At 41.6% G+C, this 23942-nt stretch overlaps 1 protein-coding gene across 2 annotated transcripts in view; it reads right to left on the minus strand.

The window, feature by feature from the left end:
* The window catches only part of FLT1 (fms related receptor tyrosine kinase 1), a 110455-nt gene that overhangs the window by 32525 nt on the left and 53988 nt on the right, over positions 1 to 23942 (minus strand). For both annotated transcript variants that reach the window (XR_008972283.1, XM_057410382.1), the window contains exons 12-15: positions 18651 to 18759; positions 10763 to 11053; positions 5634 to 5780; positions 3636 to 3767 (exon numbers count right to left, since the gene is read on the minus strand). Coding sequence is in view for 1 of the 2 variants with exons in the window: in XM_057410382.1 (XP_057266365.1) it covers positions 3636 to 3767; positions 5634 to 5780; positions 10763 to 11053; positions 18651 to 18759 (679 nt within the window). In the remaining variant the exon portion in view is untranslated. The remainder of the gene's footprint in view (positions 1 to 3635; positions 3768 to 5633; positions 5781 to 10762; positions 11054 to 18650; positions 18760 to 23942) is intronic.

Raw genomic sequence — 23942 nt, forward strand, 5'->3', positions numbered from 1 at the left:
AGCTCTGTGGAAAGGGACCTGGGGGTCCTGGTGGACACGAAGCCCAATGTGAGTGAAGAGTGTGCTGCTGTGGCAAAGAAAGTCAACCGGATGCTGGGTTACGTTAACAAAGGCATCTCCAGCAGGGATAAAGATGTAATTATCCCACTCTACCCATTACTTGTCCAGCCACACCTGGAATACTGTGTTCAGTTTTGGTCCCAGCTATACAAAAAGCATGTGAACAGGCTGGAGAGGGTCCAGATTGGAGCCACAAAGGTGATCGAAGGACTGCTGTATGAGGAAAGGCTGAGAGAACCGGACTTGTTCAGCCTTGAGAAAAGAAGGCTTAGGGGAGACCCTATTTCCATGTTCCAGTATTTAATGTGTGGCTACAAAGATGGAGACTCCCTTTTTACAGGGAGTCACATGGAAAAGATGATGGGTAGTGGGTATGAGCTCTTCCTGGGGAAATTCCTATTGGACACAAGTGGAAAAATTTCCACAGTGAGAAAATCAGCCATTAGAATAAGTTCCCCAGGAAAGTGGTGGATTCTCCAACGCTGGACACTTTGAAGATTCAGCTGGACAAGGTGCTGGGACATCTTGTCTAGACGGTGTTTTTACCAAGAAAGGTTGGAGCAGATAATGCTTGAGGTTCCTTCCACTCTGGTGTTCTATGATTCCATGATTCTGTGATTCTCTGACTCCTAGTCTTGTTAAAAGCCTTGCAGCCAGAGCTAATTGAGTGCCTCTCAGCTGGGTATGGAAAGTTTTGATTTGAGGCAGAACAGGCAGGAACACTCAGAAGAGGTCAGGATTAACAGAGTTTGAAGAAGCTGTACACAGCTGTAAATCTCTTTATATGCCAAATAGCCCAAGATTTCTGGCTCCACCTTACACCCTTCCCAGACTTTTACCCACCAGCTACCTCATTACACACAGACTTTAGCCCATGTGCAATTCTGTCCCATCTGCCTGACCTGCTGCGGCAAGTGGAAGCCTCCTTCCTGTCCCAGAGCCCCTCCGAAATCCTCCCACTCCATCCTGTGTCTCTGCGGTGCTGCAGAAAGGCAAGGAGGGAGCAAGTGAAGAAGTGCCACTAACAGCATCTTGTCTCTCTCAGCAGTAACAGGAGCCACCAGGACCATGCAGTCATGTGGGGATGAGAACCTGAACTACTGTGTTGACCCCTCCAGGTATGAGATCAATGGTTGGGCTGGCATGGGCTCTGTCATTAGGATTTCAGCTTTGAACATCAAAGTGCAGCTCAGTTGTCAAGGGAAAAAGCAATGCCTGGGACAGCAACTCTACTCTGCTGCACACAAAGCATCCCTCATCCTTACACCAATGTGATTTACCCTGCTTAATCCATGTGATCCCATGGTCACGGCAGTGCAGCACTGGAGTGGGTGCTCAGAGATGCTGAGGAACTTCATGGCAAATCATCTACTCAGAGAGCAGACCTGAAGAAGAAGAGCTGCCAGAGAAAGCCTGTGTTCCCTCCATGCCCAGCAGCTTGTGTACCATGGCCTTTAGGGACATGCTTCCCTCCATCTGCTGGGTGCTCTGGCAGTCATTTGCTATTCTGGTTCTATCTTTGCAGATTTGCTGCCTCTTCAGTTCCTCAGCCAAAAGCAAGCAGACAGCTTGCTCTGACATGTCCACAAACGCATCCCTTCTTCTTCCCAGACAGCCCAGCAGCACGGCTTCCAAACCAAACATGGGCTGTGATTATTTAAAGACGGCCCTTTGATTCCACCTTCCATTCATCCATCTCGGATACAAAAATAACACATTGTTTTATCTGTGCGTATAAGAATGTTTTTTCAGAGGAAATAAAGAGAGCAGACGTTTCCTTCCTGACTTATTCACAAACTACTCTTCCAATCTGCTAAACATGGCCATCAACACAAGGTGTTGCTCCACTCCCTTTGATCTGCAGCTCCGTGCTCCGAGAGCCCCTGGGATGGAGGGAAGGTTTGGTGCTCATGGTGACAGGGTCTAAACTTCTCAGAAGGACAAGCAAGTGGCAAAGCCTAGAGAGAGCCTCACGTTTAAACCCTGACCTTTTCCAGGCTCAGGGATGGGGTGAGAAGCTGCTGTTCCCTGGGAGAGGGACAGACCCTAGAGGTCAATGTAGGAATGAGTGAAAAAAACCGCAGCAATGTCCCTTCATGTAATAGGAAAAGAAAGGGTGGAAAGGCATTTTCCTTGGTCATAGTAGATAAAACAAACTCTCTCGTTCTCATCCAGTATCAAGGACATTAATTTAAATATGATAGTCTTCATCTTTTGTTTATCTAAGAGCTCCCATAGGAGTCACACAAGAACATTGCCAGTAGTTCCTAAGGACATGTAGGCAGAGAAGAAGCCTTCCTGGCTGCTTTTTTTTCCTCTCCTCTGAATCACAGACAAGGTGATACGACTTCCTAGACGCCATCTGACAGAATGCTTGTGGTTGTAATAAATAGCCAAGCTACAATGTTAAAAATCAATACAATAATCGATTACATTTCCCAGGACTATCAATTAGTAGGATGCATTGGACAATAAGCACTTAACACAAGTTATTCTTTTAGCTATTACAGCAGCCATAAAAACCTTAGCATTGAGAGACAGGTGTTTTTAACTCCTAGATAATATCAGTTTGGCCAGTCCACATGTGTCTGTACTTATCCCAAATCTTTAAAGTAAAACTGTCAGTGTGTCATCAGCAATCACCATTAACTGAGACACACTCATGGCAGAAAATCAATACTCATACATTTAGCAGTTGTATGAGAATATCCAAAAAGACATAATCCCTCCTGAGAGGCTGGGTGTAGTCAAATTTTCTTCTGTAAAAAGAAACTAAATGCATTTACAACTATTTACTTAACAGATGGGATCAGTAAGATATGGTTACGTCAAATTCAGTTCATTTATGGTACTGACTTATATGGAAAATATCAACCTGCTTCTCTTATGTCACAATATATGAACCAAAAAGGTTCTTGAAACTGAATTCCATGAAACTGAAAAGCCAATGAATAAACATTATTTCTATGCAATGTTAAATTTCTTGACAGAAGTCACTGCCACAAGCCTGAGTCAAGCTTGGCAGGAGACAGAACAATATGGACATTTAAATAAATAGCAAAATAATTCAAGTAATGGTTGCAGAAATAACTAGATCATGCCTACTTTTTACAACAAGTACCTTTGAAAAATGCATGTGTAACAATTGCTAGGCTAAAATCTTCTAGTCTGATTTGGCAGTTTACTTTACATTGAAAAAAATGAATGAAAATATCCCTGGTCTCTAATTTCTATGGAATTAAACTGAAATGGGAAAATGAGTGGGTAGGAGAGCATTCCTTATTCTGGTTTTTGTTTGTTTTGACAATACTAAATTTACATTTGTCTTCTACCCTGACCTGATCTTTGTTGGGTTGAAGCAATTCTTCTTTTTAGGTCAGTGTAAACATGCTCTGAGTTAGCATTTCCTGCTAGGCTTCCTTTCCAACCTGGTACTCTTCCTTTGCTAGGACTTCCTTCAAATTGCTGGCTTCAGAGATCACCACATGAGCCCCAAGTCACACCCCCATGCTTCCAGCCTGAGTAAGAACATCACTCTGGCAAGCTTGCTCTTCCCATTTAAAGCTGTGCTTTACCTTGTACAGTCACATATGCCGCACTCTCCACGGAACCTTTTAAGTTGGTGGCTACACACTGGTAAAATCCTTCATCCTCCTCTTTTACTCTTTCAATAAACAGCATTCGGCTTCCGGGCCCTAAAATTATTCCTGTGAAATGAAATATTTTGCAATGAGAGGGAGCCAGGATATAAACAAAAACAGGCCCTTGTGTAACATTATCTGCTCTAAGTTCTTCTGAAAAGAAGTCTGAGCTGCAGACTGCACAGCACAATGTTGTCTGCAGGAAAGCCAAATATACTTGGATGTTCTGGGAATCTTTTGGAAATCGGTGTTTACAAAGCAGTTGTGTTACTGAAAAAGCTCAGCCTAAAGGAATGATCTGGCAACACTTGGTACTGTGTGTATTGATTAGCACTGTGCCTATACTTTCATCCAGGTAAGTTCTTCAGCATGTCTCCAGCTTTTGGAAAACGGGTGGTGTGATTACTGCACTTGCAGGTGTAGGTCTGCCCCAGAAGCAGCTCAAGTTTCCAAGACCCAGCTCCACGCATCCACATTGGCTCTCTGGGCAGAAGGTTCACTCCAAATCTCACTTGCCCACATGGCATGAACAACAAGCCCCATTCACAGAAGGACCCCAGCTAGCAAGAGAAATCCCATGAGGTGTGCCCTAACACACAAGAGTTACCTGAATCTTCCAACATCTTGTTTATTCCAGCTAGGCCAACTCAGAAGCCAGCCTGGGCAGTACTCCTGCAAGTGAGGAAGAGGCAGGGAGCAGATTTGGCCTCAGGACTGCCTCTAAGGCACTGCATAGCCAGGAAACATGCAGTCAAGTACACACTTGTGAGTTTGCCTCCATCAGAACTACCAACTACATACAAAATATATTCCCACCACCTGTTTCAGGTGCCTAAATAAAGTCTTCTGACCTGCCCTCTAAAGACATCTTTCTGGCTACTAACTTTATGTGTTGCATCACACCCAAGTAAACACATAACATTTATTTTAGAGGGGAGTGTTAATAATGCACATTACAACGATGTGGTCACTGTGAAGCTTTATGGAATCTGGCTCTAGATTTCGTGCCTGGGCTGCAAGTCTGTACAGGCTTACAACTCACTTGGAGAAATCCTTAGATTTTTTTCTCAGTTGCCTTTATTCACTTTATAGTAATTTCCAGTAATGCAGGACAGAACCATAAACACAAACTTCCTAAAGCATTGCTATTGAAGACTACATTTTGGATGCAAGTACCTATAGACTGAACCTCCTTGAACATTATTGCTGAGCTTGTAACACTAGCTCATTGTGTGCTACTGATCTGAATGTGGATGAATTCCCATGAGAAAGGTTTTGCCTTTTCCCCATCATTCATTTACACCTGCAATTGCCAAGGAACACTTCCGTGCCTGTGGTGTCAGCAGTGCTGGATCTTTGAAGCCACATTCCAGACACAGCAGTAAACAAATCCCAGAGTCTTCCTGTAGCCGCAGCATGCCACCTGGGAAGTTGTTCCTTTCTGCTGCGTAAGACCTGGATTCCTCTGCTGCCAACAGGCACATTTTGGTTTTGGATTTAGTTTGGTGAATCAAGAGCAGACTTTCCATACCCAGCCACAGACACCCCTGGTACCCTTACACACATCACACAAGCTTGGTTTTCTCCTCTCTAGCTGTATGCTGGCCAAGACACCTGATCCTTAGGCTCCCTCTGTAGTAAACTGAGAGAAGTATGTTTCTCTGGAGATGATTCTGCTAAGATGCAAATTAAGAGCTATAATTTTTACACTCATTCCATAGAGACCTATTTTGCCTACACCTACAGGCTGACTCAGGTTTTGGGGTGAGATGGAATAACCAAGAGCACCCGCGCTGCTGCCTGCCCACCTGTAATGCCTGGGCAATTCTCCCTCACATCCAGGTACCAATGCCAATGACTGCAAATAACTACCTAAAGCAGATGGGTAAATAAGAAGGCTGCAAAAGGTAGGTGAGTACACAGAGCTCTCACCTGATTCTTGCTGTATTTCCTCATGGTTTTTAAACCAGGATATCTGGGGCTCGGGGATGCCATGAACCTGGCACTCCAATATGGCAGAGTTACTGCTGTTCACTGTCTGATCCGTAAGATGCCGCAGCAGGGCTGGTGCTTCTTGAGCTACAAGACAAAACAACACCTCTGTTTTACATTCTTGTAACTGTGGGGGTTTAATTATCTTCCCTACCAGCATTTTACTGGTGTTAGAGATTGCTATGGTTGTTCTACCAAGTTCATTGTTCACAGATTTTATTTACCATTTCAGTTTGCTAAAATGTTTGGTGTGTACAGAGTACTCTCATTACTCAGCAATAGCAAGTTATGATGAACAAATTATGAAGACCCAATGATGACACCATTTCAAAGATTTCTGCAGTTCCATTACCAACCGTATTTGTTTATCAAAAGCAATGAGTTTCTAGGAGAGCTCAGAGCTTTGCATCATCAAGAGAAACAAACTGTGACACCAAAGTTTTTAACAATTAGCAGGATACCCTTGTAGCAGAGCATCTCTGACACCGACAGCACCATGCGACTGTACACCACGATATCCATGAATGTGACTTTTATCATTTACTTACTTTAAATAGTACAGTTACAAATCATATTCAGTAAACTCATATCATCTAAACCCATAAATCATAAGAATAGAAGTATTGTGGTACATGTTCCAGAATCTTCATAAATTCTTCTACTTCTGCACTTCACATATTTGGCTGAATGTAATAAGGCTTGGCCAAACCACACACAGCCCATGTGCCAAAACTGCATTGGTGAGAAATGTGCCCGTGTCCTCTGGCATCCCACAGGCACTGGAAACCCTGACGGCAGGGCCCAAAGCTGAGTGCTAGCAGGCCACACAGCATACCAACACCACTCCTGTTTTGCTTTGATTTACTGACATTCGTATGACCACAATGCAATACAGCAGATTTCCATGACAGTCAGTGACAATGAGTATTGGAAGCATGTCTCATCTCTTCTGCTTCTTCTCAAGGGCCTCCCAGAAGGGCATTTCAAAAACACTCTATAAACATCATGTTAGTGTTATTCCTATATGAATCAAAGCAGCCAATCTTTCTCAGTCATTTCAAACCTTTACCACTCCTTCCACCATTCTGTACAGAGCCAAAGGCTGTCCTGACAAAGATCAAGATATTTGCGATATTTATTCATGTTACATGGCAACGTCTTCCTGTAGCATTTGCAACTCTCACATTATCCTTTTTGGAACTTTGGTTCCTTTAAAGCAGTGATGGAGAATCCGGGACGGTCCCAAGCAGTCTCACAGATGCAGATGCTCTGCAGATTCCCCCAGTTTCCCTGATCTTGCAAGAAGTGATTATTTGCAATCTTTCCCTTCAAGGACACTTCCAGAATCAGCCATTATTAATACAGTAAGATTCCACAGTTCAAAATACGAAACAAAACAAAGCAGAAACCAACTCTTTGCAAATATTTTCTTTAAGACTGCAATAGATACAGGTAAACCAAGTTCAAGTACTGTAACACCTGAATTTCTGACATTCTGTCTTTGGAAGATCTATCTACCTTTTCAGAAAAACTGACTGTGAGATATTTCCATCTTCACAATCATTCTGTTGCCAGCCGCAAATAAAAACTCTCCAGAAAAATTAAGTACCTATGCATGTTCCACCAGCGTATGCAATGTGCATGAACCCCATAGTATTAAAAGCACTTTTAAAGTAGGGTTTGTTATGTTTTCACCCCTTGAAATTAATTCTAACATAGTCAGGACTGTGCTGTGACCAGTTTGGGCTTTTCTGAGCTGCAAGTCTGTAATTTCCACACGCAAGGCTATATTTTTGTTGTTTACAGTGTAGTAGACAATTTATTCTCTCTTCCCAAAGAGTAATGCTCATGAGAGAGGCTGTAAAGTAAATTTTTCACAATACCTACACAATGACATGGTCAACAATGTTTGCCTTGCAGCCAAGAAGACTGCCCTCTTCTCATTGATACCCCACCTGATTTTTGTGCAGTTCCATTTTTCACAACACTGTTTATGAACAGGTACCATCTGATACATGTCCACATATGCACGCTGAGAACAGCTCACATTTATCAGTAGCCCCTGATGGACACCCCAGCCAGACATTCAAAATGAAGGCAGACAAGATGACAGAACAAAGGCAAATCACACATTCTGTGAGTTACTTCTGATTAATTTTAATTTGTTTATAGCCATACACTAAAGATGGGTTTTCATATTAAGAAAAAACTTTTTTTTGCTTAAAACTTGAATCACCATTCACATACTTTCAACAATTTTTCTGCTGCAATCAGCTGTTTTTTCAAGGACTTGGTCAACCTGAGTATTATTCTCTTTGCAAACCACTCATTTCTCCCATTCATTTTTTCAGTGAAGCCAAGGGGGGGGCAGTTTGCAACACCCCTCTCTGCTCACTCAAACCGAGGCCCTGGCCACCAGCAAGAACATCTCAGCACCCAGGGCAGCCCCCCAGGCTCATCGTCAGCCCTGGTACCTGCCCACAAATGCTGCCTTGCCAGGCCAAACTCTACTCTCAGTTACCCTGAGGAGCTTCATTGTAGGCAGAGTTCGGCCCAGGGGAGAAACAGGGAGGTCACAGAGTGAAAACATTACAATTTTTTCACTTTGGGGTTTACTTTTGCATTCTGTCCATTTTTGCCCTTTGTTATGATTACGTTTTCTTGTCACTTATTTTTATTGAACAGTACAAAAATATAAATACAAGCTTTAATTTTAACACTTTAAAAAAAAGATAATTCACACCTTTCTCCCTAAATAATGTATTACACAACAAAAGGCAGAAAAACTCCCCAAACCAATGAGATTCTCCAGTCATCTGAGGACATCAGAAGTGACATCAGTAGCTTTTATCTGGCCACCAAGAACTGCTTTCCTCAAAAGTTTCCAGTGAGGTTTCTCTGTGCCTCCCAACATGGGCAGCCACGTTGGGTGTTACAACATCCTTGAACAGCATGGCCCTTCGAGCATGGTCAAGACCAGGCTGTCAGGTCGTCCACCCAGCAGTGGTATACATCATCACAATTCACAACAATTTCACAGAGGAACAGTCTAACAGCCACATCTCTTTTTCTTTTTTTCTGACCCAAACTCCTATTGCCTGGCAACTGGCTGCTGCAAGTCACCGTGCTCTGGCTCCCAAGACCATGGAAAATTCATAACATCCTGTAATCACCGCCCACCTTGCCATCAAATGTCTTCTCACAAAAGAGCCTTGTAAAAAAGGGGATTCTGTATTGTAACCCTTCTGAAGACTTGCAAATGCCAAAGAGCGCACTTGCCCCATTTTTAAGCAGTCCCCAATGATTTCTCTTGCTTTTTTGGCATGTTTTAGGAAAAAAAAAAGAGAGCCAGATCACTTTGCAAGAACATTGTTTCTGGAAGCCATCACACTAATAATGAACAAAAGAGCTACTGTATGCAAGCAGGCTATAGGTGACATTTCAAGATATAAACGATTATTCTTGTCTTTACTCTGACAACTTCCAGGTTATCAATTGTTTTCTAAGCATTTTAGGCTCCATGAAACTGGCATTATGGGGAAATGCTATTGTTTACTCTTTCACACTTGACAAAAGCAATTCCCACGTGAAAGACAAGTTTAGCCGTGGGACACAGTCTCCATACCTAAAGGAGGAAATAGTTTGGTGAGTTCCCAAGCGCAAGAAACTGTCATGTTGTCACCCTCTATTTTAGAAGCACAGCCACTTTGTTCCTTTGCTGTAGCTATTTTGGTCACTACAGTTTGTTTTGTTATGGCTTATGTAAATGCTATATAAATGATCAATCATAAGTGTAACCAAAAATAATAAAAGCTATGTATTGTAAAAAAATAAAGTTATCAGATCTATTAAAAATAGTAACTTCTTCCTTATACAGCATTTATAATACACAGAAACACCTCACAGCAAAATCATCATGAAGAAAATAAAAAGGGGAAAGCTCACGAGGAAGTCTTAGGATGCCCTTAATTCTCCTTCAACATTCTGTCTGGTTCTTAATTCCCATAATAAATCCAATTGCTATTTGCATACCAAAAGCAATGAATATTTTTAATGGCTTCAATTTTGAATTTGTATTTTTCAAAACATATTAAACAACTCACTGTGCTGGCTGCAACCTTGTCAGTCGTGTTAGTGTAATATTTCTCATTTAATAAAATAATTACAACATTACAAATTCCTGAACCTTCAGGCCAGGAGCAATACTCACACTTTTATCAGTAGCTTTTTACATTAGTGCAGAACTGACTTTAAAAATTGACCAACACAGCAACTGAAAGTCTACCTGGATTTATTTAGAGAAACACGGTTCATGTTTGCCAGTTTTAAAATCATCATTATTATAAATGATATGATAAGTCTGTGCATTATATCAACATTTTTATTTCTTCCCTGCATACTTCTTTTAGAAGATACTTTTTAAGATTAATGTACTTTAGTGTAGAAAATAATTTCAAATAAATAAGCATTAGAACTTGCTCAGCAGGTAATATTTATAAGTCCATCAAGATCAGATTAAAATAAAAAATATATAGTCCAGTCAATCTCAAACTGAATTGTGCTCATTCTGCACGTTCAAGTTAACTTATTAAATGTCCGTTGTTGACTGAAAACAGCAGTTTTTAAAGTTAATCAGTTTATTCAGCTTTGACACTTTTGACGAGGCCGATATCAAAGTGGAAGAAAAGATTGATCCAGAGTTTTCCTTATTGCTCAGTAGGAGACAGCAAGAGAAAAAAATAACAACATGCAAAATGTAGCACAGGGGATCTTCCAAACCCCAGCTTCCACGTGCCTTGTCAAAGCAGAAAACACCCGTCTGAACTCAACTGGAAGCTCACGTGTTACGATTTTTTTGCTATTCTTCCTACATCCAACCCATGGGGGAATGTGCACCACCTCATGGTCTGGAAGGTAGCAATAGTAATTAAAATCAAGATGATATGAGACACCTGTTACTGTTTAATGAGTCCTTTAATGTTTTACATTGCTTTGTGTTGTACAATCATTCCTTGTGCTTTTATATTTGAGGATCCGAGAGTAAACAGCCTTTTTGTTGCAGTGCTCACCTCTGATTGTAACATCTTTCTTTTGAAGCACTTCTTTCCCCGTGTGTATGTTCCTTGCTCGGCAGGCGTAGGTGCCAGAGTGTGCCAGGGAAACATTCTTGATGGTCAGAGTGAGGGTGACAGAGTACTCCTTTTTGAGAGACCTTTTTGCTTTCGTTTGATTGTTGACTGTCCTCGGTAAAATCCAAGCAATGTCTTTGTACAGGAATTTGTTGGCCGAACAGGACAATATCAAATTCTCTCCTTCAATGGGCATTTTTTCCAAACTAATATGGAATCCACTGGGTACATCTGTCAAAAATGAAGAACACTTTTTAGTTTGTATGAAATGAATGAGCAGAAATTAACACGGCGTATATTTTCCCCCTTTTCAGGAAGCCTTTGTACTAATCAATGTTGTTGTCTTCCTGCTGAAGTCTCTAACCTTTCCTTTCATATGCTAGGCTCCAGCTATTCTCATAATTTGTCTTGGAGCTGTGAGACACTCGGGTTCAGACATCAGTGTAAACTGAAGTCGTTCTTGGAAGTAATGAGTTTGTGGAAGTGTTATGCCAAGTTAAGACAGACTGGGGCAAGGTACCAGAAGAGAATTATTTAAAGACAGCACAGCGGGACTATGAAAAGGGAGGAAAATTCTGATCTCAGCTCCAGCTTGCATGAGAAATAATGGATCTCAAGAGGACAGCAGAAAAATACTGCAGCTGATCATGTTTGGTTATATTGTTTTCTTATTATTCCTAACTATTCAGACAAATTATGTCTTATTTCTTACAAATGCTTCAAATCCTGAGAAATTACTGAATCTGTGATTACAAGCCTGAGAGTTCCCTTGGAACAGAGGTATTTACCCTTCATGCATTTAAAGTGTGCTAACCACCCAAGAGGAAAGCAGAAACATTAGCCTCTGGCCTCAGTGGCTGGCTGTGTGTGAACAGCATTCAGATGAAGATCACTCTATTCAGGCTGCTCGGCACTCAATATAGGTGAACAATATTTCCAGCTAAGAGAAATCAATGATCATAGCTCTAACTATACAACTTAAGTTTTCACAAGCATTTTCCATAGCCAATAGTTCAGGAAGGAGTAATTTAGCCAACAATATAATAGCCAACGATATACTTGAAAAAGTCACGTTTGCAGTTAGCTGTAATGTTACTGCAGCTTCCTCCACCATGGCAATGAGGACTGGCTCCCAGCCACCTCCACCTGGGGCTCATCCCTCCAGCGAGGGAGAATTACACCGTTGACTCAGTGAAAGCAGAAGCAAGTTCCTGAGAGAAAGCACTTCCAATTTTTACTCCTAGAGTGCAACCTCTCTGGGTTTATTTGTAGCCAATATTCTGATAAGGTCATTTCCTTCTCAGTGAAGTGATATCGACTTTGGCCATTTTCAATTGTTCTTTCACTGCTAATAGCTATGGCACTTGGCTGTGAACTTGACTCAAAATCATAAGAATGGGTTTGTCTTTCATAAGGGAGAATCATGCCTTCTTTTCTTGCCTCTTAGAGCATGAACAGCTCAACACTGTCTTTCATTCAGTTCCATGCTCACCAATGTTGCTTTGGGTTTAATGTCACATAAGAGTGATGTGTAAGAATAGATCTCCAGTAATTAGTGTCTCACATCTTCTTTCAGTAATCTCTTTCATTGACTGACCAATCCATCAGATAGCTTCTTCCTAAATCCCCACAATACAAACTGAGCTGCCTTGCCTCCCCAAGGGAACCATGAATATGACCTGCTCACTGCTGCTTTCCAAACAAAGTTCTGCCTGTTGAAAGTCTGGCATCAGTTGCTGCCCTTCTTATTATCCTCTTTTCCACAGTTAGTCTTGAGTGTTAAGCACAGGGTAGAGGAGCTCCTGCAAGTCCTGGATTGGAATTTTCTCTGACTGTAGACGCTTTCCAGGGATAGGCCTGATTTCTGTTGGTAGAACTCATCGAGCCCTTGCAGTAGGATTGAAGTGTGCACCTATCATCAGCTGTAGTTCAGGGGTATAATCCAAAAAACCTAGTGGAGGCAGTTACACTAACAGATTGGATATTGAAACCTGTGTATTGACTTGCTCCTCTTACATTTCATAGGGATCCTCTTTTTTCCTCTCTCTGGCAAAAAAACTTTACATTTAGTAATTTATCTATGAGTGACAATAATCAACATATTGATTTTGGTATGTAAGAGTGCATGGTACCAGATTTTGATCTCAGTTAAGAACACTGGAAGTGCTACTAAGATGAAACCTTCCCTTATACAGGCTACAGCATATTTAGCCTAAGCCATCAAAATGTAAACATCTACATAGTTGTTTTGTGTATGGGCAAAAGTTTACAGACATGGAGTGACACAGGCTCCAAAAGGCAATGCAACCCGTTGCCTTAAGATGAGTCAAATTACAGAGATCCAGTCCCCTCACACATAATTGTGAAGAGATCCTACATGACCAGCTTAGGCTTAGATACCTATCTTTAAGGTTTAAGTTAGATGAAGTGAATCCTACTCTTTATTTTGTCAAAAACCATGGAATTCAGACACAAAACTGATCAGAGGTCCAAAGTTTTGATCACAGCGAAGTATTTGGATAAAAGAAATTGGTACATCTTACTCACAGTATATCATCTCAAATTGTTCTGATATCTGTTGGGAAAGCCAGAGTATGGGTCTGAAATACTTCTAATTTTTGACTTTCACAGATGCCAGTGCTCAGTAAAAGCTAGGAAGAGCCAAGCAAAACTCTTAAGATGATGATAAATATCTCCTGGGGCTGAGGCAAATGAACTATTTTTAACGTAAAAGGATAGTATGCCAAGAGAATAATATAGTTGCAACTACTTCCATGTTGTCAGGCCTGGAGCTCTTCCGAGATGTGTCTTCTGTGAAGAAAGACTATTTTCTGAATAAATCCAGGGACAAAAGCAAAATGCATAGGGTTCCAAGGGAATCATCGGTTTAAAGGCTATGAGCCCTCTAATACATGACACCTCTCACCAATTGTTACAGGCTCAGGCCAGCTAAATAACATGGCTGGGAATAATGTAAAAGGGTTTTATTTACTTTAGCGATTTGAAGCTTCCTGTGGAAATAGCTTCCAGGTTTCCTGATGGAAGATTTTGTTTATCTTTGCCAAGCACCATCAGGAATCTCAAAATAAAATGCGCTTAGTGACATTGGGAAACCAGGGAGATAAGGCAGAGCTGTTCCTGTTTCACCCTCTGTAATTGCAAACACACCCATAGGCCTGCTGTGTGCCAGCAAAACAGCCCAAAATATAGGGAAAGGGGCAGGCTGGAGGAAAGGGGGCTACCACAGTTAAATTGGCATAGAGGTGTTGTTCCAGAGACTGTTTCTGTTTCAGCAAGCAGGAGATCTTTCAGAAATCATCATTCTTCATCACTTTTATATAAGGCTCACAGCTACTTTTGTACTCTTGAGCAAAGGTTTCTTTTTAGAAATAAGTCGGTGTGACAATACCTCAAAAATGCCCTTCATCTGACAGAGGCCATAGGAAAGGAAAGCTACTCCATAACCCATGGACTTAATGTCCTACACCCTCAGGCAGAGTGTATAAAATCATACCACTCTCCAACCATACAGAAACACATATACAAGTTTCACTTCAAGCCCAGAAATAATGAAATTTACAGTAACTTAAGAAAGGGCTTGTTCTTACTGGGTCCTCTTTGCTATACCTTCTTGCATGTCTGTTCTTCCTTGAAGGGGTGGAACATGCCACCACCAAAATAGGGTTGCTGGGACAACCTCTGCTTTCCTACCACCTTCCCAATGGTTTCTTATAGAAAAGAGACTCCTTACACCACTACAGCCGCATGTGCATTTTCTCATCCCCAGGACAAGGCCTACAGGATATTACCTCCAAAGAAAGAGATTATGCCTGTTCAGGACAGGCTTTGTCTCATCTGCTCTTTGGAGTCCTTTCTGGCAACTCCCCTTCCTACAAGGGATTGCCTTCTCCTGCTTATACATGTCTCTTGCTTTTAGATGGTTACTTTTATATAGTTCAGGCTTGCTTCATATGGTGCCAGCAGACACAACAACATAAGACAAACTATCCCCAAGCTGTCACACAAGACCTGAAGTATTGGATTTGGACTCATCAGAAGGAAATACTTTGTAGTGTCCTGTTTGCATCCACCAGCTTTTACGGCTCTCCATTTTTTATTCCCTCAGTGTGTTTTTCAGCAAATCTGTTTCATTGACATGAAAAACAGGCTGTTATCCAGTCACAGCAGTTTGGTCTCAGCCTGATGGAGGAGTATTATGATTACACTACAGAGCCCAACTGATGCACTACGTGTGCAAATCAGAATGAGCTTTACTTGATTTCTGAAAGGACAAAACAGCAGGATTGTTTAAACTGCCTTCAATCAATGCAATTGAGCATCAGCGGATGATCAGGACTTTCCATGTAATGCAACTGAAACGCTCAGCTCCGGGAACAAAAAGGACAAACACATTTCACCACCCCACATAGAAGATTTGCCACCAGTCAATATATTATAAATTTCCAAGCCATAATAAAGCTGCCATTTCTCTTTCTGAACGCCAGCCAATAAAAGAGTCTTCAAAGGAAAGTCATAATATGCAGTATGTTCTCATGCAAGGTTTGGTATCAAGAAGAAGGATTTCCTTCTATCCATGGTCAAGATGGTCAAGATCTAAGAATTGGAGATCTAAGCAGGGAAACTAACTCCTTCATGTCACTGCTCTGAAATATCTGAAGCAACCATCAAAACTTTGAAAGGGAGATTTGGATGCAGTGAATGGGGTCTATCAAAATGCAGCTTCATTCGGTTTCAGGATCTTCCCAGCAGCATTTTGGAGACCGATGAGTAAGAGCTAGAAAAGGCCAAATTTGTCATCTTGCACATTAAAAGGGCAACAGCCTCAGTAAGTGACTCGCAGTGACTGCTCAAAGTTACATGTGAAGTCCTCACATAAAGATGAGAATACAGCACCATTAGCATGTTAATTTATGGAGAATTATACATTGTTGTTTAGCTTTCTGTCCAAACAGACACAGTATAAGGATAAGGGGGGAAAGCAGAACTGATTTGAGAGCAGGGACAGCAGTCATATTCAAGGTGTCAATTCCTGTCACATCCATTAATAGAACATGCAGATATTCTTCTCATTTCTGTATTTTAACAGACAACCTGCCTAGGTGTCACTTATCTGTTTATACTTCTCATTCTTATTACCAAATTTCTGTATTTACAGATAATTGGCACTTTCTAATTGTGGAAGTGTGTTATGATATGAAACTTCAACAGCTGTAGACACCCATGAGCAAGGTCTGCAGGGAAGAAACTGTACAAGCAGCACACAGTGGGTACCACAAGAAGAAATGATTAGTGCTTGTAGTGGGTGACTCTGTTAAGGGGCACTGAGGCACCCATCTGCTGCCTGACATGGAGGCACATGAGGTGTGCTGCCTTTGGAACCTAAGGTCCAAGATGTTAGAGAGTGCTGTCAAGAGCACAGACTACCATCCCCTGCTACTTTTTCATGTGGGCATGAATGAAACCACAAGCTGGAACCTGGGCAGAATCAAGGAAGACTGCAAAGCCCTGTGGGTGCAAGCAAAAAGTATTGGTGCCTGAGTTATCTTTTTCCTGTTTACCAGTGAGAGGAAAGGGTGCAGCCAGAAATAGATGTGCAATGTAAATCAACTCTGGCTTTGTGGCTGGTGTCATCACAAGGATTTTGGCTTTTATGACATTAGGACATCCTTCAGTGACTATAGCTTGTTAGGGAAGGATAGGATTCACCTGTCTAAAAGAAGCAAGGGAATCTTTGGTAGCAGGCTGTCCAAATTCATGAGGTAGGCTTTAAACTGAAGAACTCAGGAAGTAGGGTCCCAAGTGGCAATGGTCATGTCATGAAGGCTAGCACTAAGACAAAGGTTTTAGATTATAAAAGAGCAAACTTCAACTCGCTCAGAGCTCAGATGTGAAGGATGTTGTGGGGAGCTTCCACGGAGGATAAAGGAGCTAGAGAGTGCTGGGAGTTTTTAAAGAATGCTCTCCTTGGGGCACAAAACCAGTTTAAAGGGAAGGGAAACAGACGAAGCAAGAGACACCCCTTGGCTTAATTGTGAGCTTCTGAGTCGTGTACCAGAGATAAAAAGCAGACAAATACCAGTTGAGAACTAAAAGAGCATTGTCAGGGTGTGCAGAGATGCAGTTAGAAAAGCAAAAGCTGAGCTTGAATGGAAATTGTCCAGAGACGTCAAAAACTACAAGAAAGGGTTCTTCAGGTAGGGAAACAAAAAGCAGGAACAGAGGGAAAATACTGGCCCACTGTTAAATGGGAGAACTGAATTAGTCACCAGCAATACTGAAAAGGCAGAGGTTCTCAACACTTTCTGTCTGTACCAGCACTGTTGGGCCCTGGGGACAAAACTCCAGGTTGATGCAAACAAAGACCCACCGTCAGTGAAGGAAGAGTTGGTATATAAAGAGTAAAATTCTCACCAGTGGGAACCATCAGCCACTGGAATAATTTCCCCAGGGAAATGGTGGATTTCCCAACATTGGACAGTAAGATACAGTTGGACGGGGTGCTGGGACATCTTGTCTAGACTGTGCTTTTGCCAAGAAAGGTTGGAGCAGATGATCTCTGAGGTCCCTTCCAACCTGGTGTTCTATGATTCTATTACAGAGGGTCAGAATATTTCAAAAATACAAATTTTGGTCCACAAAATCCAGAGGGAGGACATTTTTCCATAAAGTTGTCTTCCTTTGTTAAGTGTACCTAGTGAGTGTGTGTCTACTTTATTTTGACCTCAGAGTGTTAGCAGAATGAGTTAGACGAAAATCACTCATCAGAATGATAAACAAAAGATGACAACAAAAAACATGAGAAAGCAAAAATTAAAAGGGATACATTAAAATTACTTCTTCATTTCACCCTCAAGATTATGATTTTGGGATTAAAATATCCACTTTTTTAACCTTTTTGTCTTTTCTCATACTTCTGAATGAATCACATTTCTTTAATGACCTACCATGAAAGTTCTCATCATCCTAAGTGCTCTACGTACCACCACTTTGTAAACAAAACCAGAATAAAATCTTCTGCCAGAAAACAAATTCCTTGTAATGGCACGTGCAGACATTATGCTGCTAAATCATGCAGTAGTTATTCTCAAAACCTCATTGTTTTGGGTTTTCTTTCCTAGTAATTCCTGAATTCAAACATTTAACAACTTGTTTCTGAGAACATCTAAACACATCTTGCAATGGAAAAATAGCTGGAAGCATGCTCATATGTGCAGCTAAAGCAAGTATTCTCAGTGCCATGGCCCAAATGACATCCAAGTCTGTCTTTCTCAGAAAAGGAAACAGAACTCTGTAATTTTCACCCTGCCACTTTTCTACATACAAGTTGCCATAGTCCTTGGGAGCTGTGAGGGGCTGCCCAGTTACCCCAGGCACTCATCCTCTAGCACCAGGCTGCCTGCAGACACTGGCGCTGCTCTGGACACTATACTGTGAGACCTCCTGGTTGACAGCAGTATCAGACTGTAGACACCATCAATGTCACACATGATACTGGCTTACTGGCATATGAGAATACAGTAAAATTTCATGTATAGAGTGACTGCAGAGACTAGGTGATTTAAACGGAGGAATTACAGGTTGCTATATTTGTGAGCAATATGTGTCATGCTGGATACTTGATGGAGGGATGAGTACAGACCAGCTGCTGTGACAAACCTTTCTAGGATCACCCAAAAGCATGATATGAATTTACAGGTGTGTTCATTACAATTTTCAAACTGTGGCATATGAAAAAGCCACAAGAGCCTAACAGTTACAATCCCAGGACCCGGAAACATGTTTGGCTTTAGTGGGGACTGGGTCTTACCTGTTACAATAAAGCTGACATTTCTTTCTGATTTTCCCACTTTATTGGATGCCACACAGCTGTAGATTCCAGAAGATTTGGTTTCAGCTACAATGAGAGTGCTAGCAGTCTGTGAAAGAAAGAAGAGATTTAGCTCTCACTGGCTCAGGAATTCAGTTAAATCTTCCTTTCTCTTTTTCTTAAGTCACCCTCGACAGTCCCATGATTCACTCTCTCCATATGCTCAGTGATGGCACCACTGGGGCTATTTAAAGGACATGTCACCATATACAGTTTTGGACACTGTAGAAGAATAACAGGAAACAAGTTCCTTGGGTAACCCTTATATTATCAGAGCCATCATAACCAAAAATCCTTGAATGTGTCTTTCAGATTGATTTATCTCTTGTTGCTGATGCAGTGATAAGCTACAAAACATGGAGCGTGACAAAATGTGGTATACCCAAGGAGATAAACAGACTGTAGGAGAGCCAGACTACAAAGGGAATAGGTGAAGCATGTCTCAGGCACTTGGAAAATGCTGGGAAAAGAAGAATCTCTGTTTGGCATTATCAATCTGATTTCTCTTTCATTTTCTCATATACATGTAGGGTGACAAAAGACAGGAGCAGAAAAGATGTTTACTCATCCTTTTTCAGACTATTTCCTCTTCTTGGACTTACCATTTCTATTATTAAATAATAATATGTCCATTTTCTTTACATTGTATTCTATCACCAACTTAAGAGGTTCAGCACACTAAATATTTTCACAAAGCCATATGACTTGCAAGCTAACACCTCGGAAGCCCAGGGACCAACATCACCTGGTGTGCCTTTATTAAAATAAAAAACCATTGTAATAATAGGAATTATACCTTCATGGTGATGGAACATCATGGTCTAATTACTTGGCATCAAGTGAAAAAAAAAAGTTGTGCAAAAAAACCTGAGGTGTCATTCTGATATGGAGTGGAGATATGGGACATGCATGTGGAGCTCAGCAGTGAGATGTGCTTTCAGGTAAAGCCAGTAGCTTAATTTTCTGTCTTTCTATCTCCATTCTACTTCTCCTGTAAAACATGCTTTGGCTGGAGTTACAGACAGAGCTGGGACAGTGACGAAAGGAAACTTTGTGACCGCAGAATCCTGTTGTTTGGAATGACTTGTATTTTAAAAAACCTTCAAAATCATTTTTGTGCAATTGATACATTCTTTTAAGTCTGCCTGATTGCTGGATTCCAGAGACAAGAACAAGAGGGTGAGTCAGTAATAAATAAGAAACAGTTATCTACATTTCTACATAAACACTGGTTCAACATTTGCACTGCTTCTGTGTCTCCTACTCAGACTTTATGGCTGTCCCCAGACTCCTTGTTGAGCCCCTAGATAATATAGATCTTCTGGTTTCTCTGAACATTCTTTAGTAGAAAGAGTCTATTACTTTTCCTATTACATGAGCAAACACAGTGGAGACAGGACATTTGATTTTGGCTTATTTGTTTTAGAAAACCTCCCTGTGGCAAATTCAAGACTACAAGTGATGCTAACTGCACCTATACCCTGTTAAGGTGTCTCAATGGTTGGCTACTTCTCTGCTAACAAGCTGCATCTCATTTCTAGCTAGAATTTTCCTAGCCTGCCTTTTTGGCTCTTCTGTGAGATGAAAGAGGCTCTGTAATACCAGATAGATAATTACAGCCCTTAAAAATAATCATTCTGCTTTGCTAACTTTAGTAGGTTGACTTCTACAAATTCTTAATTATAAAGCATGGGTCCAGCCCTGTCTATATTTTATCATTCCCTTTGAATTCCTTCCAGTTTTTAAACATAATTTTGTAAAGTGTGGACATAGGGCCCAGAACCAAGATTCCTGCAGCCATTTTATCAACACTAACTCAGAATAGAAGGAAGGCCCAAAACATCTGCGAGAGGGCTAATGTGGGTGGTTAAACACTACTTCTGCCATCCCAGACTTTCCACTACAAAATCAGCCTTTTTTTGTGTCTCATAGCTGCTTTGCCCAGGAAGTAATAGTGGCCTAAAATGCACAGTGAAGGACAATGAAACTCTTACTCTCTGACTTCAGGATACCTCTGTTTGTTCTACTATACTCAGAACCAGAGCATTACTAAGACTGAAAAATACAAGTCAATTATTCCTCCACAATTATTCCAATGGTTTAAAAGGTTTTGGTAGTATCAAAATGTAATTGTCATTATCAGGTATTAGTTTTTAATGAAAAATTGTGCATCCTGTCTGAGTTTTACAGCTCCAGCCCTGTTTAGGTTTAAACTCCTTGCCCTTTGCCCTATCACTACAGTGTCTGATGAAGAGTCCCTCGCCAGCATCCCTATAGGCCGCCTTCGGATACTGGAAGGCTGCTATGAGGTCTCCACGCAGCCTTCTCTTCTCCAGGATGAACAGCCCCAACTTCCTCAGCCTGTCTTCATACAGGAGGTGCTCCAGCCCCTGATCATCCTCGTGGCCCTTCTCTGGACTTGTTCCAACAGTTCCATGTCCTTTTGATGTTGAGGACACCAGAACTGCACACAATACTCCAGGTGAGGTCTCATGAGAGCAGAGTAGAGAGGTAGGATCACCTCCTTCGACCTGCTGGTCACGCTCCTTTTGATGCAGCCCAGGATACAGCCGGCTCATGTTCATTTTCTCATCTACCAACACCTCCAAGTCCTTCTCCACAAGGCTGCCCTGAATCTCTTCTCTGCCCAACCTGTAGCTGGGCCTGGGATTGCCGGACCCAGGAGCAGGACCTTGCACTTTACATTGTTGAACTTCATGAGGTTGGCATTGGTCCACAGCTCAAGCATGTTTACTTACACTAAAGCAGCATGAATGCAGTTACTGACCAGAGTGCTTACAGCTTATTACTTTTTTGTTTTGGTTATTAAATAGCTCTACAGAACACTCCTCAGCACTAAAATTCAGTGATTTAAACTTAGTTTTTTCCCAGTGTTGTTTAGGTTTTGACCAACTCACACTGTCCCAACTACTCCTTAAGCATGAGCCAAGGATCATTTCTAACAGGCAACTTCCATGCAACCAACATCTTTGGAAGGCAAGGGAGATAAATGTTATGAACACAGGCCTTAGTGCCAGAGAGAAGTCATTGGTAGATTTAATTAACTAAGGCAGAGAAAGCCATAGAGTCTAGGAAAAAGCAAGACAGGCTTTGCAACAGAACAGAATATTTTACAGACAGAATGTCTCTGCGTAAATCTTGTAGTTTATAAGTTAGTCATAAGGATAACATCTCTTTAAATAGTTTGTGAGCCCTCCAGTGGTACACTCTGTGTTCTGCATTGTGGATGCCATCCAAAACCCACCAGAGAAGCAGCGTGTGCAAAACCAAGCCTGGCGTGTTGTTGTATATTAAACAGTTATGGCTGTTTAAGATCAGTCAGTGCTGCACCATTTCTCTATACAGCTATTGCTGAAAAAGGAGGAAAAAAAAAAAAATCTTGCAGCCTTGTATTGTCTGGCCCTGGATTTGCAAGAGCATTATATACAGAAAGTCTCCATCCAGTTATCATGATCAGTAGAACAGGGCAAATCCTGTCTGGCATGTTTGGCATCTTGAGCATCATCTGTTAGCAAAACCCATTTACCACCAAAGTTTTGATCTTTTATTTCTCCTTTCTTCACTCATCATCTCAGCTGAAGCACTACACTACAGGCTCATCTCAAAGCCAGGGGCTAGGGAAGTAAATCCCATACTGCTGCTGCTTCTGCCAGCAAATAAAAGAGGCATAAAGCAGAAATCATGAGAAGTGGAAAAGGGACTAACAGATTTTTTCATGGTGGAAAAGTATGAGGAAAAGACTGGGAGGAAAACAATGCAAAGCAAGCAATGGGTGTGATTATGGTGTGTGGAGGTAGGCTGGTCTTTTCCCTGGAGGGTCTGCTTAAATTTCCCTTGTCTCAAAGTAGCTTAGATAGAGGATCCCCACTGCTCCAGCTGATGCCAGAGAAGCAAGAGGAGTTTTCAGAAAATGGTTGACAACTTGATTCTTGCCTGACTCCTTGAAGGCCTCTGCAGACACTGGTGTAAACATGCTCCTTTCAGAGGTTGCTATCCTGACTTCTTGAAATATGCTGTACATTTAAAAAACAAAACACTGTCCTTTCAATGTTGAGCAGGTCAGCGCAAGTCTGCCAAAAGTTGTGGTGTCCCTCCTAGTTATGCTTTTAAGATGTGTTTGTTAAAAAACCAAACCAAACCAAACAAAAACTAAACAAACAAAATCCAAAATAAACACAAAAAAAACCCAAACCAACCAAACAAACAAAAAAACCCAAACAAAACCCACAAAATCAACCCAGAATGAAATAAAGATTTGCTCTCCTCACCTTCTTGGATTTTTCTTTGGCTGAAGGAATATGTTTAGGAAGACCCATACAGAAATATTGGCAGCATACCATTGGGTTGGTTCTGCTGACTCATGAGGAAATCACGCTACAGACAGTTATGCCATAGCATCCCCTGCCCTCCTCCCAAGGCCATTGGTAGAGTGAGACAGCGCTCGATTCCTGCACTGAAGGAGGGCATTGCTTTCAGGAGTCACAGCTCGGCAGAGGCAGATGCCAAGTTCTGCTGGTTTTAATCTCACCAAGGTCTTGGCCCAGTGAGCACCTCCCAGGGATCTGCTCAGAAGTGTTGACAGTGATTCTAGTAGCACTTATGAAGGCCCCAGGAGAAGTATAATGTGCTGAAGAGAGACAAGCTACACTCCCACTGCTATCTTTAGCCTGGCTTCCTAGGAAGATCACACTGTCTGTCCATCTGACGGCCAGCCCATCTATCTGTCTGCCACTACCCTGTCCTCTCCCACGTGCTCAGTAGTTTTTGAACCCATTGCCCAATTTCAACCAAAATTGACAGATGATTCAAAGCTCGTAAGACCTTATGCGTTCATGAAAACCATCTGTTGGGTAGAGGAGAAGGATCAAAATGAGTGTTATGGTAGTGAGCTCAACAGCTTCCTCTTCTGCTTTGGGTTCCAGATGGCAAATCAGCACATATGTACTGGCCAGACAGCTGGCATGTGTAGGGACTGAGAACAGACATAACGCACGCTTCTTCGTCTCATTGGTAACAAGGGGACTTGAAAAAGAGCTAGGGGTCTAGGGACTGGCATAAAAGATGCAGGAGAGACAGACCCATCTTATTTTGCATAGTCAAACATTTTAATGAACACTGGTCATGCCAAGAATAATATTCATCAGTATTAGCCCTGAGTTATATACATAGCAGTTAGCTTTAGCTGTGAACACTGAGAAGTGATGAGTTTTA

Source organism: Pezoporus wallicus, unplaced genomic scaffold, assembly GCF_028554395.1.
Source record: "Pezoporus wallicus isolate ANWC-B61680 ecotype Strahan unplaced genomic scaffold, APGP_CSIRO_Pwel_v1 contig_1876, whole genome shotgun sequence".
Lineage (NCBI taxonomy): Eukaryota > Metazoa > Chordata > Aves > Psittaciformes > Psittacidae > Pezoporus > Pezoporus wallicus.